Raw genomic sequence first — 19090 nt, forward strand, 5'->3', positions numbered from 1 at the left:
ATGTGTACTCACGCGGACAATACAGTTACGTGTTCAGGGCACACAGACAGAGGCTGTCTTCATGCACAGCGGAGTTCGCAGAAGAAGGGCAAAAGGGGGAATTGCAGCCAAGTGTATGTTAATATTGCCATTTTCAGATGAGAAAATTGTGCCAGAATCCAGGGGACTCCATGCTGATCTAGCTGAAACACACAGAAACATGTCAGAATCTAAGCCACCAGGTGCTGTTCAGATGGCCGCAGGCGACTACCAGTTCATAATACCCATTTGTTGATGACCTCAGGGGCTGATGGTGATGGTTATGGTTTCAGATAAGCGAGCCTCTTGACCTGCTTGTCAGGTGTGTGCCTGAGTGCTCGTGCCAGCTGGGGTCTGGTGCCAACCATGGAAGATGGGAGAGTTTTCCTCATTAGGCCTTAGGCTGTCCTAAACTTAGGGAGCAGGTAATGGAGCCAGGATAGAAGGAAGCTGGACGTTAACCTCTGCGCCTCCATTTGAAGGGCTACCGACAGAAGGACTATTTCATCGCCACCCAGGGGCCACTGGCCCACACGGTTGAGGACTTCTGGAGGATGATCTGGGAATGGAAATCCCACACTATCGTGATGCTGACGGAGGTGCAGGAGAGAGAGCAGGTGAGGGGTGCCGCCCGGTCCCGGCCCTCCAGGGGCAGCCTGTGCACCTGAGGCACTGTCGCCATTCATTACAAATGTCCCACCCGCCTTCAGTGCAAACACATGGGTGAGACCAAGCCAGGACCACTAGGGAGGGAGAGAGGTTGGAAATGAAAAAGGTTTCATTTCACCCTTTCCCTTTTTGGGAGTGAGGTTTAACCATAGCTACCCATTGCCCTTTATTCTTAGCCTACATGTTATTTAGCCTGCCCTGAAATTTTGCCATTTGGTATTGGCCAAGATTATAACCTGTTGAAGAAAAAGACATTTATTGGCTTTTTTCAAGACATGAAGACATAGGCACTGATATGTGTGCCTAATGGATATTGTCCTAGTAAATTGAATGAGTTAACTCTTCCTTTTTACAGAGATCCACCCCTGGCCGCCTTGTATTGCATTTATTTAATAACATAATAAACACTCGTGAACTCACCACCCAACAGTAAACCCAAGGTTTTACCAACAATGTACATCTATCTGGGTGCTCCCCCAAGACATACTTACTGCTGTGTATTTGTGTTTTTATTCCTTTGCTCTAAAAAGGAACAGCTCTACTGTCATATAATTCACCTATAATTCGTGCAATTCATCTTTTTAAAGGGTGCAATTCAGTGAATTGTAGTATATTCACAAAGTTGTACAACCATCACCACTATCTAATTTGAGATCATTTTCATCAACCCAAAAGGAAACCTTGTGCCATTAGCAGTCACTCCTCATTCCTTCCTTTCCCTAGCCCCTGGCAACCACTAATCTGCTTCCTGACTATGGGTTTGTCTGTTCTGGACATTATTATAAGTGGAATCATACAGTGTGTGGTCTTTTGTGATTGGGTTCTTTCACTGAGCATCATGCTTTCAAGGTTCATCCATGTTGTAGCATGAATCAGTAAATCATTCTTTTTTATTGACAAGCAGTATTCCCTTGCGTGGCTATACTACATTCTGTGTATCCAGTCATCAGCTGATGGACATTTAGGTTGTTTCCACTTTGGAGCTATTATAAATAACACTGCTTAGCTGGGTGCGGTGGCTCACACCTGTAATTCCAGCCCTTTGGGAGGCCTAGGTGGGCAGATTACGTGAGGTCAGGAGTTCGCGGCCAGCCTGGCCAACATGGCAAAACCCCGTCTCTACTAAAAATACAAAAAGTAGCTGGGTGTAGTGGCGGGAACCTGCAATCCCAGCTTCTTGGGAGGCTGAGGCAGGGAGAGTCGCTTGAACCTGGGAGGCAGAGGTCACATTGAGCTGAGATCACGCCATTGCACTCCAGCCTACGTGACAGAACGAGACTCCATCTCAAAAAAAAAAAAAAAAAAAAAAAGCTGCTTGAACATTCAGGTGGTAGTTTTTGTATGGACATGCTTTTTCATTTCCCTTGGGTATATACCTAGGAGTGTATATACTAGGAGTGGAATTGCTAGGTCACCTCATAACTCTGTCATAAACTTACTGTTTGACATTTTTGAGGACCTGCCAGGCTGTTTTCCACAGTAGCTGCCCCATTTTCCATTCCCACCAGCAATATATAAGGTTCTAATTTCTCCACATCCTCACCAACATTGTGATTGTCTTTTTGATTAAAGCCATCCTAGTGGATATGTTCTTTGCTTTTTTAAAAAATATTTTTAAATCACATCTATTTATGCCTACAGAGACTGTTGTTTAGTTTTACTTGTGTTTGAACTTTATATAAAGAGCATCATTACAGCATGTTGTCTTCTGAGACTTGCTTCTTCCACTCAAACCTGTGCTTTTGATATTGTTCTGTGTTGATGCTTATGCTGCGGTTCATTCGTCATCATTATTTCATTATATTCCACCGCACAAACTATATCCTGCATTAGCTCACGTATTCCTTCTCCTGTCATGGACACTTGAGTTGATTTCATTTCATTGTTTTACAAACAGTGCTACCTGTACATTCTTTTTTTTAAACTTTAAGTTCTGGGTACAAGTGCAGAATGTGTAGTTTTGTTACATAGGTATACATGCGCATGGTTGTTTGCTGCACCTGTCAGCCCGTCATCTAGTTTTTCAGCCCTGCATGCATTAGCTATTTGTCCTAATGCTCGCCCTCCCCTCCCCCTCCACCCCACAACTGGCCCCAGTGTGTGTTGTTCCCCTCCCTGTGTCTGTCTGTTCTCCCTACCTGTATATTCTTGTACATGTCTTATGCTGCACTGGGACTAAGATGTATCAAAGAGCCAAAATGCTTCATTGAAGAGTATGTGAAAGTTTGAATTTGCAAGATAATTCCGAATTGCTTTCCAAAGTGGACATCAGCAATGTATAAGAGATATCATTCATCTGCATACCTAGTATGGTATTCTCAAGGTGCCCTAATGATTGTTAATTGAAAATTAACAAAATATTGTTCGTTGTGTAATTATTGTGTAAATATTTTCTTTTTGTGGCTCTGATTTGCATCTTTCTGATTCCTACAAGGTCAACCCCATCACTTCATGTGTTTGTGGATGACATATTTCCTCTTGTGTCAAATGCCTGTTCCTGCCTTTCACTGATTTTTCTATGGGGTTATTTGTCCTTCCTTATTGATTTATAGGAGCTCTTTACATAATCTTGATACTAATTCTTTACTGGTTTTATATATTGCAAACATCTTATTGCAATCTGTGGCCTGTCTTTTCACTCTTTTAATGATGTCTGTTGATGAAGAAAAGTGAATTTTACTGTAATCCAATGTTTCAAATTGTCGCATCATGATTGGTTAGCTGTTTGGGCTCTTGTCTAGTAATCCTTGTGTACCTCAAAGTGAAAAGATGTTTCTTCTTCCAAGAGTTTCACAGTTTTGTTTTTCACCTTAAACCTTAATCCATCTGGGTTTATTTTTATTAAGGTTCAAGGCCACTACACGTGGAAGTGCAGGGTGTTCACTGCTCAGTGAAGGAAGAGCTGGGGACACTCACATCAGCCCTGGTAGAGTATGAGTCAGGGATCCAATTTCATTTTCCCCAGGTAGAAAACCAATTTATCCAGCCCCATTTACTGAAGAATCTCTCCTTTCTGCCATATGTTAAGGTTTCATATATACATGTGTGTCTGTTTCTAGACTCTGTTCTGTTCCCTGGGTCAACAAGCATTAAAAGGCATTTATATTCATATTCATTTTTTTTTTTTTGGTCAGATGAAATACATTAACTGGTTTGAGAACAATTCTGCATTATAAACTCAAAATCGCCAGCAGCAAATTATTTATTATAAGACTTACATTTTTATTTTATCCCCTAAGGATAAATGCTACCAGTATTGGCCAACCGAGGGCTCAGTTACTCATGGAGAAATAACGATAGAGATAAAGAATGATACCCTTTCAGAAGCCATCAGTATACGAGACTTCCTGGTCACTTTCAATCAGGTATTGTTGAACTAGCTCTTTAAACCCTTGTGAATTTAGTGAACCACACCCTCCCTCCTGGTTCTGCTTGTCATTGAACCAGAATGTGGCCCTGCACCTGTCCTTTTCCTTCACATAGTCCCATCGGCTATGAATGGCCAATGGGTTTCAGAGACAGTGGCAGGCCTCCTGTACAATTCTCATCTCCCTGGCCACCTACCTCCCATTTATCTCTCAGGAGAATTATATTAGCCATTAGTTGGGGCAGGAGGAACAAAGGGGACTAATGAAGCCACAGGGGCCTCTCTGGGGCTCTCCTCCAGATGCCTTCTCAGAGCCACCCAATTGTCCCCATTTCCACTGGGTCCTTGGTTCTGCTCACCCTCTCTCCTTGGCAAAGAATGAGGACTCGGGGTCAGCCGTGGGTAGGATGACTCACTTGTGCACAGGACTTGATGCTGAGCTCCAAACGGTCAGTACCATGAAATGCACCTGCACTGTCTCCTCCATGCCAGCCACAGAGCCACCCCGGCCGCCAGACTCAGATGCTGCTCCTTTGAGCTTTGAAGGGAAAGGCTGGACCCTGCCTTCTTGAGAAAGTGATTCCCTTCTCTCCAGCAGAGCTGCCAAGGATCCCGTAGGGGTTGGGCGGTCCTCGAAGGGCTCCAGGGGATGTGCTCTGGGCGGCTTGCTCCGCCTCGCAGAAGGAAGCACAGCCAACCACTTGCCGCCTTCTTTAGGGCAAGCAGTTTTCAGCCTTCTCCTTCAGGCTGCCTCGGTGGGGACGCTGGCAGCACAGAAGGCTCAGGGAGGGCTCCCAGCCTTGGCCAATCCCTGAGAAGGCAGGTGGGGCTGGGGCCTGTTTCCCAGCAGGCAGGCAGTGCTGAGACCCCCTCTCCTCCCTGCAGCCCCAGGCCCGCCAGGAGGAGCAGGTCCGAGTAGTGCGCCAGTTTCACTTCCACGGCTGGCCTGAGATCGGGATTCCCGCCGAGGGCAAAGGCATGATCGACCTCATCGCAGCCGTGCAGAAGCAGCAGCAGCAGACGGGCAACCACCCCATCACTGTGCACTGCAGGTGAGCCCCCAGCCGAACCCTCCAGGTGGGGTGGACACAGGCTGCGCGCCCCCAGTACCCGCAGCTGGGGGCAGCAGAGCCTTGTCGCTGCCCCGGCCATGCTATTCCCTAGCGTCTCCTCTCTACCTCTCCTTACACACACGCACACACGGCTTCACTTAAGTACATACATGTCATCGTATCATACATAAGATGCATACATGTCATCTTAACATACATGCAGAATGCACTTCAGAGGGAGAAGTTAGGAAATCACTCAAACACACATTTCCATGTGCTTTTGAAGTCATCAAACATTGCCAGGCAGAGCTCGGAGGAGCACACTCCCGGACTTCAAGTTCCTGGGCAGGTTTTGAGAGACTGCCTGGCTGAGCTGCTGTGCCTACACCCGCCCTCTCCCGTTGGCTGGGATTCCTGGCCATATGAGGAGTCCCAGCTGGGATTGTAGCCACGCTGGTCCTGTAGCCTCAGCCTGGCTCCCAAGTCAGGCCCAAAGGCAGAGGGACACCCGGGGCACATGGGACACCACTTAATCCGCAGATGAAGGCGTGAAACACAGCATTCCCGAGGGCAGATGCACAAATCCGGCCAAGCCCACGGGCCGCCCACTCGCCTGCCTTCTGTGCCTCTGTGGTTCTGATCCTGCTGTACACTTCTGCTGGCAGGGACCTTGACACCTGGCAAGGTTCTTCCAAGCAGGAGCTTGGGGTGTTCTATCCTTGGATGGTGCTAATGTGCTCCTAAAACTGCAGTTCCATTTCTTGTCTCATACCAGTGGTGCCCACCCTTTGTGACTGCCTTTCACCCCCACCCACTGTCCCACCCATTATAGCTGGCAGAGCTCTCTCCCTGCCTGGACCCCGCCGGGGTGCACTCCTGGCCTGGCCAGTAGGTGGAGCACACACCTCGGTTTTTGGTTTTCCTGGCACCTTCCAAGTAGTCATTTAGGATAAACTCGAAATGAGTTCCATGGGGCACAGGAGATGCAGAGGTGAACAGGATCCCACCTGTGGGAAGGCAGATGTGGGACCGATCATGGCGGCAGGTCAGAGGCCTTGGAATAAGCCCACACGTGAGATTATGGAGCATGGAGGGCAGCCAGGCATCTCCGGAAGACCTGCTGGAAGAGGCCGGTCCACCCCTCCTCCTCCAGCCCAGTACACCCGGGCTCTCCTACCAGGGCCTGGGCTCTGCTCTTGTGGGGTTTGTCAGCAAATGACCATGGTAAATGGAGGTGACTCAAATCGGCCTTGCTGGGAAGTGTCAGTTGACTGTTTCTGCTTGTGAATGTCCTTAAACTGGCCCTCCCTTTCAGCATCACCGACACCCCCGGCACAGTAAGGAAGGGGGTATGCCAGGATTACCTCCTCCCTAGACCTGAGCTGGGAGGGTTTGCATTTCGGACAAGTTCCCAGGTGCCAACCGTGCTGCTGGTCCAGGGACCACACTTTGAGAACCATTGCCCTACACAAGAAGAGGGGAAATGGTGACACTTGCTTAAAAACTTGTCACTGGTCCTGACTCATTTTATAAAATATTGGTCTACTGTAATTAGGGAGGTGTCTTAGGAATTTTACGTTTGCTAAATCTTGCTCAGAAGCTAAGCTACATACAAATGATCAAAAAAAAATGCAGTTACACTGAGATCATTTTCAGCGATTGTTGCTTCAGTGCTGATATGCAGGGGTTGGTTGTCAGCTCTCTGTTTCTCATCCCCAAGTGCAAGTCGGATGATCTGCATTAAGCACTTTTTCTCTGCAGTGCCGGAGCTGGGCGAACAGGTACATTCATAGCTCTCAGCAACATTTTGGAGCGAGTAAAAGCCGAGGGACTTTTAGATGTATTTCAAGCTGTGAAGAGTTTACGACTTCAGAGACCACATATGGTGCAAACCCTGGTAAGAATCTGAATAAGGATGTTACCAGAAGAGTGGAGAATTATTTCATGTTGTATTTGATACATGTTTCATTAAAGGACCTTAAGTACATGGGGGAGGTGGGAAGGTAAAATTCCCAGGGAAAAGGGCCAGCTGCAATGTTTCGCAGTAAACCTCTGCAGAGCCCTCCTTCCTTGGGTTCTCTGACTTGGGTGTCTTCTGGGCAAGACCCAGGAGGAGGGGCCTGTCCACCAGTTTCAATGTCTGAGACCACTTGGAGAGACGCACTGAGGATAGGAGCTTTTGTGTCAAAGTGAACCATTCTGCGAGATTCCTGTGTTCACTGAAAAACATACTCTTATCAAGTTCAGAAGCAGCACTGAAATTTAAAATCCTGGTACCTCTCATTTCAATGTTATACTCATCCATGTGGCTTATTTTCCCTGCCTGGGTCTCACTCAACCTCGGATACTGTCCAGGGGCTGCAGGAATCCCTCTAATGTATGAATACTTTTCCCCGTACATTCGCTTTCATTTCGAGGACTCCTGCTTTCTGGTTTTCAGAAGCGATTCCTCCTCACCAAATACGCCTATAGTTCCTGCCACTCACCCAGCGAGTACAATTTTAAAGCCTGTTACAACGCATCATTTTCCCCAAAGCTTCCCACTTCAGACTTGTCCTCCCTGCCTGCTCACTCTCCACGCTAACAATCCTGGCTCACCCAAGCCCCTGTGCATAGAGAGGAGGGAAGGAGGCCCTTCCACACCCGCCTCACAGCAAAGCACAGCGGGAGTGAGGACACCTGAGCTGAGGGCGGGTCTGTCCATCCACACCCCGATTGGGCTAGAGCGCGGTTCTCCACCCTGACTGCACAGGAGACCCACCTGGGCACGTTTACCGTCTTCCATTGCCCAAGCCGCCCTCAAACCAATTAGGTGGAATCTCTGGGGGTGGGATCCCTATACTGAAAGACACCCCCTACAATGTGGTATCAAAATGAATACAGGTTTGAGAGCCAGTGGACTAGAAAGCTGGGTGCCTCCTGGGTCCCTCTCCCTCCTAAGTCTGCCGTCTGTGCCGGGATGGATACCTGGGTGGCTGAAAAAGATGGGAGAAGCAAGGCACCTAGGGCTCTCCTGCTGGTCCCGGAGCCCTGGCCCCAGCACTGCCAGTCCTTGAGGGCTCTGGGAAGAGGCTGGAGGCCTGATTCATGCCTCCTGGAGGTCATGCCTGCCTCTGATAGTCCACGCTACAGAAATACACAAACTACAGCAGTTTTGCAAGTGGACAAAGTGACAGACCATGCCCAAGAGAGGTTTTAAATCAAAATAACAATAGTAATTAATAAACACTTAACAGGAGTCCCGGTGCAGTGGCTCACGCCCATAATCCCAGAACTTTGGGAGGCCGAGGAGGGCGGATCACTTGATCTCAGAGTTCGAGACCAGCCTGGGCAACATGGTGAAACCCTGTCTCTACTAAACATACAAAAATTAGCTGGGCATGGTGGCACATGCATGTAACTCCAGCTACTTAGGAGACTGAGGCAGGAGAACTGCTTGAGCCAGGGTAGTAGAGGTTGCAGTGAGCCAAGATCACGCCACTGCACTCCAGCCTGGGCAGCAGAGTGAGACTCCATCTCAAAAAAAATAAAAAAAATAAATTAATTAATTAAATAAAAAAGACTTAACAAGAACCCCTCAAAAAGAAATCCAGTTTTGAAACTATGAGCCAGACTTTCTGGTTTCTTTCCTGTTGTTAATTTTACGCAGGATTCCCCAGGCAGTGCAAGTGGCTTTCGTCCTGCCTGCGCAGCCACCTCGGTATGAAAGAGGCAGCAGGTGTCCCTGCAGAGATTCGGCTTCCACTGTCCTCCAGATTCACAGCTGGACTCCCTCGGGGCTCTGTGAACTTGGACAAGCTCCTTCCACTTTCTGGGCTTCAGTTCTTTTCTGTGGAAAATAGGGGTGATGGTGTGTTAGAATGGTTAGATGGTGTGTTAGAATCACTGTGTGAAATTTGCTTTAAGTACATCAGGGGCCCTACTAGTGCCTGGCCTCTGGGACGTGCCCAACGACCTGTAGCAAAGACCATCTCTCTAAGCAGCAGCATACAGCGTTTCCCTAGTCTTTTTGGGGACTCACAGCTCTCATTAATCTGCCTGGTCTGGTCAATATATTCTATTTTCGAGACCATCTAGCCTCCAGGTGTCCTCCCGTCTCAGCTCTGCTCTTTCTGACCCCAGCTTGCCCTTCCATGCTCCCTGACTGGGAAGCTGCCCTCAGATGTTGTATGGCTGTCACCTGTGCTCTCTTGCCTGGTAACAGCTTGACAGAGCACTTTGCAACCTGACTTTTAGAGTCAGGGTCTAGTCCAATGCCCAGCCCATGGCGAGGGCTCCAGAGCAAGTGGTGAATCAGCAAACGAATGAGGGAGAAGTGAGTCACTAAATAACCATCAGGTGTTGGGTGCAGTGCAACCAGGTGCCTTACAGACGTCTTTCTCATTTCATCTTCACCAGCTGCTTGCCCTTGTGCCTGCTTCTGTTCACAAGGAGTGTTCTGCAGGCACCTCCAGTTAGGACGGTTGAGAAGCCTGCCCGAGATTTTCAAGTATTAAGTGTCAGAATGAGATTCAAACTCTATCTGACTCCAGAAGGGAAGGGCTTAACTAGTACTCTATGCTGCCAGACCTCATATTTGGCAGGGATATTTTGGCAAAAAAAACACAGGCGCAAAAACATCTTTGAATAAAGAGATGATGGCTGACATGCAGGTTGATTTAGCCCTGCAGGTGGGCACAGTGGCCCCAGAACCAGTTTCCAATTGCTGAGCACTTAGGGAAGACTTGCTTCCAGCATCCTAGGTAGGCTTTGGTTGGAACTGACATTCCAAAGGCCGCAAGTACATCTGTTTTCCTGGAGTCTGTGGCTTGACCAGAAATGTCTGTCTGTGACCTGAGGTGTGGCTTGTATCATCCCAGCACACTCCAAAGTACACTTCATCCATCACTGGCCCCAGTCACTTGTACTCAAGACAACATGGGATGGTCAGCAGTTAGCTGCTGTGTTTGCTATGAAAACAGAGTAATTAGTGATCATCTCCATTTCCATCCCAGACTGAGCCAGCTTTGATATTCAGTCGATGTTGTTTTAAGTTGATATTCGGTTGATGTTGCTTTAAGTTGGAAAAGTCGATGTTGCTTTAAGCTGTTTGCCTCTTTAAAGAGAGCCTGTATATTTATTGAGAATTCCTTCTAGGAATTCAATTCCTTTTCCTTCTGAAGGCTGGGTGATCAGCTGTGTGTCTTAGGAGCCAGAAGTGAGGACCCTAGAATCTGGTCTTGGCTCCTCCAACAACTTCATGCAAATTTAGGAGCAAAGTTTCAGGCTCACCTTTTCCTTCTCTGGAAAACCCAGCTCCTTCCCATCCTGGCCAGACCGGGACTCAGGAAGGGCTAAGCTAGCTGTTTGGCGTCTTTCCATCCAAAAGCATTTAGATATTTGTTCACCGTGTGCTAAGAAGAGCCCAAGTCGAATGTGTTGGAAAGAAGCAGGGAGGTGCTGAGGACAGCTCTTGGCCTCTCCAGTTTCCCAAGCCCCTATGCCAGCCCCAAGCTCCAATATCTCACCCAGGGGTCTGGGAGGACCAGCCTATATATAAAACAATGTCCTCCTTGTATAGTAAATTTAGGCTTTAAAATAATCTAGATGTGCATTTTATTTAACTTTTATAGATTACTTTCTTACTTTATGAAATTTATCTGGCAATGTTAGTACTCTGATTTTTTTTTTTCTCTTTTTTTTTTGAGACAGGGTCTCACTATGTTACTTAGGCTGGAGTGCAGAGGTGCAGTGGCACAATCTTGGCTCACCGCAATCTGCCTCCTGGGCTCAAGGAATCCTCCCATCTCGGCTTCCCGAGTAGCTGGGACTACGGGTGTGCACCACTATGCCCAGCTAATTTTTCTATCTTTTTTGATAGAGATGGGGTTTCACCATGTTGCCCAGGCTGGTCTGAAACTCCTGGGCTCAAGTGATCCTCCTGCCTCAGGCTCTGAAAGTGCTAATATTACAGACATTGAGTCATTGCACCTGGCCTGGTTCTTTTTTTTTTTTCAATTCAAAAATAGTTGTTTTCCAGTTTCAATGTGAAAGCTACAGACATTTTACTCAGTCCATTAAATACACTAACTTGAAATGTTAATATACTAACTGACACATTCGATGTAGGAACATAGCTTTATTTGGAATTCTGTATGTGCCTAAAAACCAATTATGATGTGCATAAAGGTATATGGTATTTTAATGAATAGTCACACTTATTGATGCCTTGTTTTTGACTATCTCTCCTGATTAAATTAATCAAATATATTTTTGGGAATAACATTTTAATGTGTCCTTGTTTGTCTTTTCAGGAACAGTATGAATTCTGCTACAAAGTGGTACAAGATTTTATTGATATATTTTCTGATTATGCTAATTTCAAATGAAGATTCCTGCCTTAAAATATTTTTTAATTTAATGGTCAGTATATTTTGTAAAAATCATGTTAATTTATTTCATAGTTGACATTAATATCTTCCCTAATTTCTTTGTATATATTTTGTTATGCCTTAAAGGCCACCTGCTATAAAGTTGTTAAATCTTAAATATGCTTTTTAAAAATTGGAATAATGTATTAAGGTCAAATAATATCTCATAAAATATATATTTCTGCTAATATTAGTAAATATATTAATTTTTCATTAGATTCATATGGTTTAATTTCACACATTCAACACCTTTAAATGTTGTAATCTTAATATGCGAAGTGTGCCCCCGCAAGATACTAAACACAAAGCTCATATTAAGAAAACAGTTGAGGACTCAGAAGTCAGTTAAAAATGCACTTTCCTAACACTGATTTCACAACCCCGAACAGCAGCATTTTTGGAAGGCAACCTGTTCCTGATGATACAATGTAAATGGGGACTTCTGTAAAGTTCTCAGTTCCGGCCCATGTGGTTTATCTTTACATTTTAAAGATGAAAAAATCTTTACAACCTGGATCCAGGTCTAAAACACACTAGAGTAGCCGGCGAATGTAAGTAATATTTAAAAATGCTGTGTCTACACCATCAACACTGTGTCTACACCATCTTGGCTGGATGAGAAGAGATGTAAATGCCGGGTGGTCCCATGGACCCGTGGCCTTGGGTACAACAAAACCAGCCATCAGAGTTGCATCCCGAAGCACCACCTGCTGTCCGGCTGCCTGTCTGGCCCAGACAACCCTCAGAAAATCAAACCAGCTGCCTCTCCCATTGTCCCCTCCCATTCTGCCACAGCAGCCTGTGCTGCTCCAGTGCTATGCCTGGAGGCTCAACACGAAACGTCCCATCCAAACGTTCAGATGAACTGAGCACCTTACACACGTAATACAGAGGAACACACATTGGGATAGAAACAGTAGAATAACCACAGGCAATTAAACTTTAAATTTTCTGAGCAACATTTTGGTATTTAAACATTTCTTGTAAAAAGCTAAGATTGTTTGTAAGAAAAGAATCCCTAAAACCTAGATTTATACCATTTTTTTAAAGTCCCACCTTTCAATGTTTAATAAAAGAAAAAGAGAAATCCTTAATCTAAAAGCTAAATTATTTTTGAATGGAAATACTACTGAGACCATTGACCTTGGATAACAGTAACGATCCCATTGCCAGATAAGATTGGCTGATGGGGGAAAAAAAAGAATGGGTGTGAATGTACCAACATTGAATTTTATAGCAGTTATCTTTCTATGGCCATTAGGTACCTAGCAGATGAGCACAATATAAACAAAGAGATATCTGGCCTCCCTTACTACTAAAAGCATTTAACACGTGCATTTTTGGTACGTTTTTTGTTTCCTAAAAGCTATATAAAGGCCTTATTTGACATTTTCACTGATAACTGATCGCACCCTCGTGTTGCAGTGTTCGTCCCTATTCATTGATGGTGTGTGCAAATGCAACCCAGGACACATTATTGTTCCATAATAGGCTCACAGGGAATCAAGCTTCTCGCCCACTCCATGGCTCCGAGCCCCATCCAAGGGCAAGACTTGGTGCCCAGCTGGAAGGACGAAAGCGCACTTCGTGACCGCCATCCTCACCAGCTGCACGCCCGGGCTGCACACTGCTGAATGTGCTCTTCTCTCCTTCTCTGTACAATGATTCAGCATCTCGGTGGAAGAGGAAAATGGAGCTTTTTGAGGTTCACCAGGTCCCTTTTGTTTTCATCGTTAAAATTCCAAACCCAAAGCCTTTTTTTGACTGAAGGAGAAGAGAGGGAAGTAAGTTTCTGTTCAGCACCTGAACCTAGAAACAGCCAGCTTGCTACAATGAAGGTGACATTTCTCTGGTCATTTATTTGAGAGTTCGAAGTCAAAGTAGAGGGGCACAGGCTTTGGTTCATGTCTAGGAGCCCTCTGTCAGAATCCTTGAAGCCCTTTAATGGTCTAACCGGCATCTCTTGTATCAAGAAGTACCTTCAAGGTAGACCTTTTCAGGGTGCCCTCAGGAAAGGGCCCTGCTCACGTTTTATCCTGTCCCCTTAGACCAACCCCAGGTGTCCGCTGCAGGGGTTCTGCCTGTTCCCAAACCTTTTCCATTCCAGGAACAAAGGAGAAGCCACTTTCCCCGGGACAAAGGACTCTCCCTTCCGCTGTGCTGTCCGGGGCAGCATTCCGCTTTAGGGGGGAAGTCATTACAGTCTCATGGCCTCTACCGAGGTCCCAGTTCACACAATCTCCTGGGCCTTAGGGCAACTCACACTGGGGGAATCAACCCCTGGGGGACTCAGTATCTTCTCCGTGCAACCTGGAAAGTTCATCTCTTCTTTCCTTCGGTCAAAGAAAGTCCATTGTACATAACAAAACAGCCCCGAACAGCCCAGTGCCGACACCGTTGTTCCTTTCACATTTTCCTTTGTTGCATGCAGTTGGGTTCAAATACCAAATAGTGATTAGAAGATGACCATTCTGATCTGTGTGTGATCTGGTCACTGTGTGACTGCCTTTATGGTTTCTCTCCATGTGCTATACGAGTGAAGAATGCATACCGGTGTTTCAAAAGGTATTTTTACGTGTTTTTAAACACTTTTTAAAATGAGCCTGACACCTGTGCTTCAGCATTTGGAGACATACCCATGTTATTCTTTTAAGTGTATGATTACGGATACTTTTTCGTTTGTTTGTTTAACCAAGTTGTGTTTAATTTATGTGCAATCTTCATAATATATGTATGTTATTACAGTTTCAACTATCATATTTTCTTTAATTACATTTATAATTTGATCTTGCTCTGATTATAATGCCAGTGAATGTTGCTGAATTCTTTGTATATGCAAATTGCAAGATTTAAACCATTCTGATGCAAGGATAAACCTTTACTTTGACTACCAGCCTGTGTCTTTTTCTTCAGATCTCTTACTTGTATTCCTGTGCAAAAAAAAAAAAATTGCCTGCTATAAGATGGGGTTTGCTGTTGTGGGCCCTTTTGTTATTGGTTTCTCCCTATGAGTCTGTGGGTCCCAATGTCCCATCCTCGACAAGCAGCGTCCACTCTGCTGTGGATGTGGTCTTGGCCCTTCCCCTGGGGTAAGCAGCCTGAACATGTGAAGGTGCAGGCGCAGCTGGACACAGTGGGGAGGGGCAGAGGGACCCAAGGAAAAGGAAGTATGGAAGAGGCATAAAGAAAGTCACCGACTGGGCATTCACCAGGGGCCAATGAACCCAAATAGCACTGCCTGAGACCAGTGCCTCAGAAGGAGCTGAGGTCTGCAAAAGTGCACTTGCCAGACCAGCCTCAAAAGCAGCTCCTATCAACAGAAACACAGGTAGGACACTGAGTGCTGAGGGACCTCAGGAGAGACAGGCAGGTTGCCAATGGCACCGATGAGTGTGTGTGTCTCAGCAAGCCACTCAGAGGAGCATTACTGAGACCACCCCGAGAACTCCACTCTGCAGAGATGCACAAGGGGTCTCTCCACATCTTATGCATGAAGGAGCAGGATGCTGGAGCGCTGACCCACAGCTCTCATCCACCAGGTGAAAGGTTGGTTCCAGGGCTGCCAGCTCCCTGGCACATGCATGCCCCACTTGTGGGCCTACTGTTGCCAAAATCAGAGGATCGCCCAGGGACAGTGGCACACAACATCCAGGCATCTGCTGTGGTCACCAAGCTCCCAAGCTTGGCCTCTAATGGCTTGCATATTGGGCGTGGCAGCTGTGTGTCAGTGAGGAGCAATGTTCATCCCAGGGGGGCCTTGGGCCACCTGCTGGGTTGCTGGGAGGGCAGCTCCAGGGCTCAAGACAGCCATGCCCCAGCCAGATCTCACACTGCCACCACCACATTCAGTGCCCACAGCTGGTCTCCCACTTGGCCCAGGGTCTAACAGAGCCAACTGCCTCTTGTCTCAAAGGATGGGGCAATACCAGCAATATAGGGAGACATGTTTGTTACAAACATTCAAATCAAACAAATACACCAAGAGCATTTAGCCCGTTTCCTGACTCCTCTCCCCATCTCATTCCATTGATAACTTTGGAGTACATCTCCAGACAACACTCTGCAATTTAAATCTGTATAGTTCCAGAAACATATACATTGTTTGCTTTTATGAACAACAGTCAAACTCCTGGTATATCATCAAATCCAGGACTACCATTGTCAAAATCACTTTATGTTCTGCTAAGAAAGCAAGAATACTGCCATTTATTCCTGTAAGATCCCACCAATTTTGTGATAATCCTGATGTTAAGGAGGTTAATGTGAAAGCACTGTATGTTACAAGTGACTAAATCTGCCACATATGGGCAGTTTTGCAGATGGCCCTCTTTGGTCAACATCCTGCCTGGCCATGTCAGCACTTACAGAGCTACCTACTTCTGTGTAATGGCTGCTTGGCATTCCACAGTATAAATATAACGAAGTCTGTAGAGTCACCTCCACCTCCCCAGTGACAGACATTAACTTGTTTCCACGCTGCAATTCTATAATTCAATTGTATAATGAATACTCCTGCATTTGTGTATGTTTGCTAATGTGCAGACTAGTTCTATGGGAGAATTCCCTAGAAGTGAAGTTTCCAGGTCAAAGGGCATGCACATTTTAAATTTAAGTAGAAAACACCAAATTGTCACTTCCAAAGGATCTTCCCAGGCACCAACTCACCAACAGGGCATGATGGCGTTGTCTCCCTAGAAGTCACTCACCCAGGACATTAGCAAACCTTTTAGTTTTTGCACACCCGAGAGGCAAAAAAAAAAAAATCAGACTTCATGTGAATTTGCATGTCCCAGAGTTCTATTGGGTTGAACATGTTTTCATACATGCGTTATTTATGTTTCATCAGTGAAGCACCATTCAGAGTTTCATCCATTTTCCTCATTGTGCCAATTGAGTTTTCCTTGTTGGTTTATTGTCAATCTTTTATTATTATTATTATTATCATCTTGTTTATTGTCAGTCTTTTGAAAACACCGGTACTAACCCTTTGTTTTTCCTATTATAACTGTGCCCCTTCTGTTCCTTTATCAGAGCGTCTCTGACAGCTGTTTAATGTACTTGCCAGGAAGCAGCACCAAGTAATGCACCGACACTGTCACCCGGCATGTTGTGGCAACATCCTAGTCTCATCTCAAATAAGACTCTGGGCTTCTTCCAGGGATCACACCAAGTTTCAAGAAACACTTCACAGGATCAGGTTCCCCTCCAGAATTCTAGGCTAAAGGAGCCCATCTGTGCCTTAGAAACCAAAACCTGTTTCCCTCTTGCATATGGACCAGCAGCCTTTGCTATAAGCACTCAGAGGCCCCGGCAGAGGCTTGACCGAGGTGTGAGCTTCACATTTGGCTCTGCTCTGGATGCTGAGGTTACATGACAGTGCCCTCCTTCTGAAAGTAACACATCCCCACTCCATCCAGAAAAGCCCCATGGATGAAAGTTATGTCATCCTGATGTGGCTGCGTTGCCACCTGCAGGAGTGTCTGCCAATGACCATGCACCTGGAGGTTTGTGTCACTGAGCGGCCAGCATGTGGCTGAGGTGTGGGGTTGCCCCTCCTTTCCCAACCACTGAATCCTGTCCGAGGTTGCCTAGAGCATCCTGCCCTCACTGATAGCCCTTTCCTGAGCAAAACCTCCCTCAAAGATGCAAACGGACACCATTCAGAACAGAGGCCAACAAACACAACAGCGGTTCTTTGGGGCCCTTTTGTGGTGAGCACTAATGCTGTGATTAGAGAGGATATCTGAATGAGCACGGAAAATCCCAGTGGTTTTTCAGTAATCACTATTAAGATGAAAGCATAAGCACATTATAACAATTAGCCCAGAACAACTATGATAGTAACAATCAACATATTCACTTCATTCCTCTTTTCTTATTTTCAAAATATGTATTTTAGGTTTATAAAGTGAGCCATATACACAAATAGTTCTCATTCCATGAGCACCTATGTGCTGGGCCCTTTATATGGGTATTATCTGTACAATATCCTCTCAAGGGCTGAGAAACAGAGGCTTCCAGAGGATATGAAACTAGACCAAAGTTAGGTTGGAGGTGATAGAAGAGACAGAATTCCAACCCAGGACACCCCTATGCTGCTGTGGCCCTTCTAAATTCAGCCACTCTGTGTAACTTGCCCTTTTTTGAGCTGTTATTAAACAACACTGTGGCACATTAAAAATACTTGAGAAGGCCACGCATGGTGGCTCATGCCTATAATCCCAGAACTTTGGGAGGCCAAGCTGGGCAGGCCAGGAGTTCAAGACCAGGCTGGGAAATATAGCAAAACCTTGTCTCTACTAAAAATAAAAAAATTAACCAGCATGGTTGCAAGCGCTTCTAATCCCAGCTACTCAAGAGACTGAGGCACGAGAACTGCTTGAACCCGGGAGGCAGAGGTTGCAGTGAGTAGAGATCACAGCACTGCACTCCAGCCTGAGAGGCAGAGTGAGACCCTGTTTCCAAAAAAATGAGAGAAAATCATTTAGTTAAGTAGCTACAGTTGACTTTATGGAGTCGCCGTTTGCCATGTTGACTCTCAATGACAGCCCAGGATGTGGGCTGGGGCCTGACCCCTCTTCCCTGACCAAACTGACCACTGAGCATGGCTCTCCCTCCCTTCCTCCTCAGCCTCTCCAGATGGTGAGGAGCCCTAGATGCACCCACCTGCAAACTTTTATCTCACTACAACAGAAAGACCTCTTCTTCAGGACTAACTGACCTACTGCAGGCTCCTGCCCTTGGAACTTGCCAGCAAATTCACTCGCAGGATCCATGTCAAATCAGGGTTGCCAGAGGAAAGTCAGGGCATGTATTTTCATCTGCTGACTTGGGGCTGCCCTGGGTCAAATCCCCGTCCCTCAACTCAGCACCTCTGTTCCAACAAAGCAGACACAGCTGTGGTTGCAGGTAGTTCTCGAAATACAGCAGGCCATTCCTGCAGGACTAAAAGTGGCTGCAATGACTTATTGGCCAAGAGAGAAAATGACCATCCAGTCAAGTCGTAGAAATGAAAATGGAACGTAATGAACCAGTCTCTCTTACACTGGCCTGTCTGCCCCACCCACACTTAGTTTCTTTCCCCACTCTCCCTATAATAAAAATACCATGGGTTTTAAGACCATTTCATCACACACTTTGTTGGGCATCTCCTGTGGCTGGTCACTGGGATATAGTAACCAGGAAATACATAGTCGGCCCTCATGAATGAACAAAACTTACAACCCCAGGAGGGGAGCCAGAAACTCAATTAGTGGTTTGGTGTCCACAATGCTACGTGCTACAAAGAGGTACAGAACAATTTCAGGCAAACTACGAACCTGCCCCAGCCTGGAGGACAGGCATGGGGTGAGGTAGCCCACAGGCAGGAAGCCGCCCTTAAGCTGAGTTCAGGACTGGATGCAATGATCTTGGTGGGGCCGGAGTGAAAGTTCCAGGCAGCGAAAACAGCAGGGAGTGTGTGCTGGCTGGGGATGCCTGCCAAAGGCAGGCAGGAGACAGTGGGTACAGTTGAGTAAGAAAGCTCAGGAGAGGCTGGGGGACCAGATCGCACAGGCCCTGGGAAGCGAAAAAGT

The 19090-nt window shown here is 46.3% G+C and overlaps 1 protein-coding gene across 15 annotated transcripts in view; it reads left to right on the forward strand.

Moving 5' to 3' along the window:
• PTPRE (protein tyrosine phosphatase receptor type E) overlaps positions 1–14409 on the forward strand; it is a 182721-nt gene extending 168312 nt beyond the window's left edge. For 8 of the 15 annotated variants that reach the window (XM_077945607.1, XM_077945609.1, XM_077945613.1 and 5 more), the window contains 6 exons: positions 501–635; positions 3927–4052; positions 4940–5106; positions 6868–7003; positions 11400–11508; positions 12942–14409. In XM_077945607.1, coding sequence (XP_077801733.1) covers positions 501–635; positions 3927–4052; positions 4940–5106; positions 6868–7003; positions 11400–11474 — 639 coding nt within the window. In that variant the 3' untranslated portion in view covers positions 11475–11508; positions 12942–14409. The remainder of the gene's footprint in view (positions 1–500; positions 636–3926; positions 4053–4939; positions 5107–6867; positions 7004–11399; positions 11509–12941) is intronic. The other 7 variants (XM_077945608.1, XM_077945610.1, XM_077945614.1 and 4 more) reach the window with 1 other exon arrangement.
• Positions 14410–19090: the final 4681 nt, after the last annotated feature.

This window comes from Macaca mulatta, chromosome 9, assembly GCF_049350105.2.
Source record: "Macaca mulatta isolate MMU2019108-1 chromosome 9, T2T-MMU8v2.0, whole genome shotgun sequence".
NCBI classification, from domain to species: Eukaryota; Metazoa; Chordata; class Mammalia; order Primates; family Cercopithecidae; genus Macaca; species Macaca mulatta.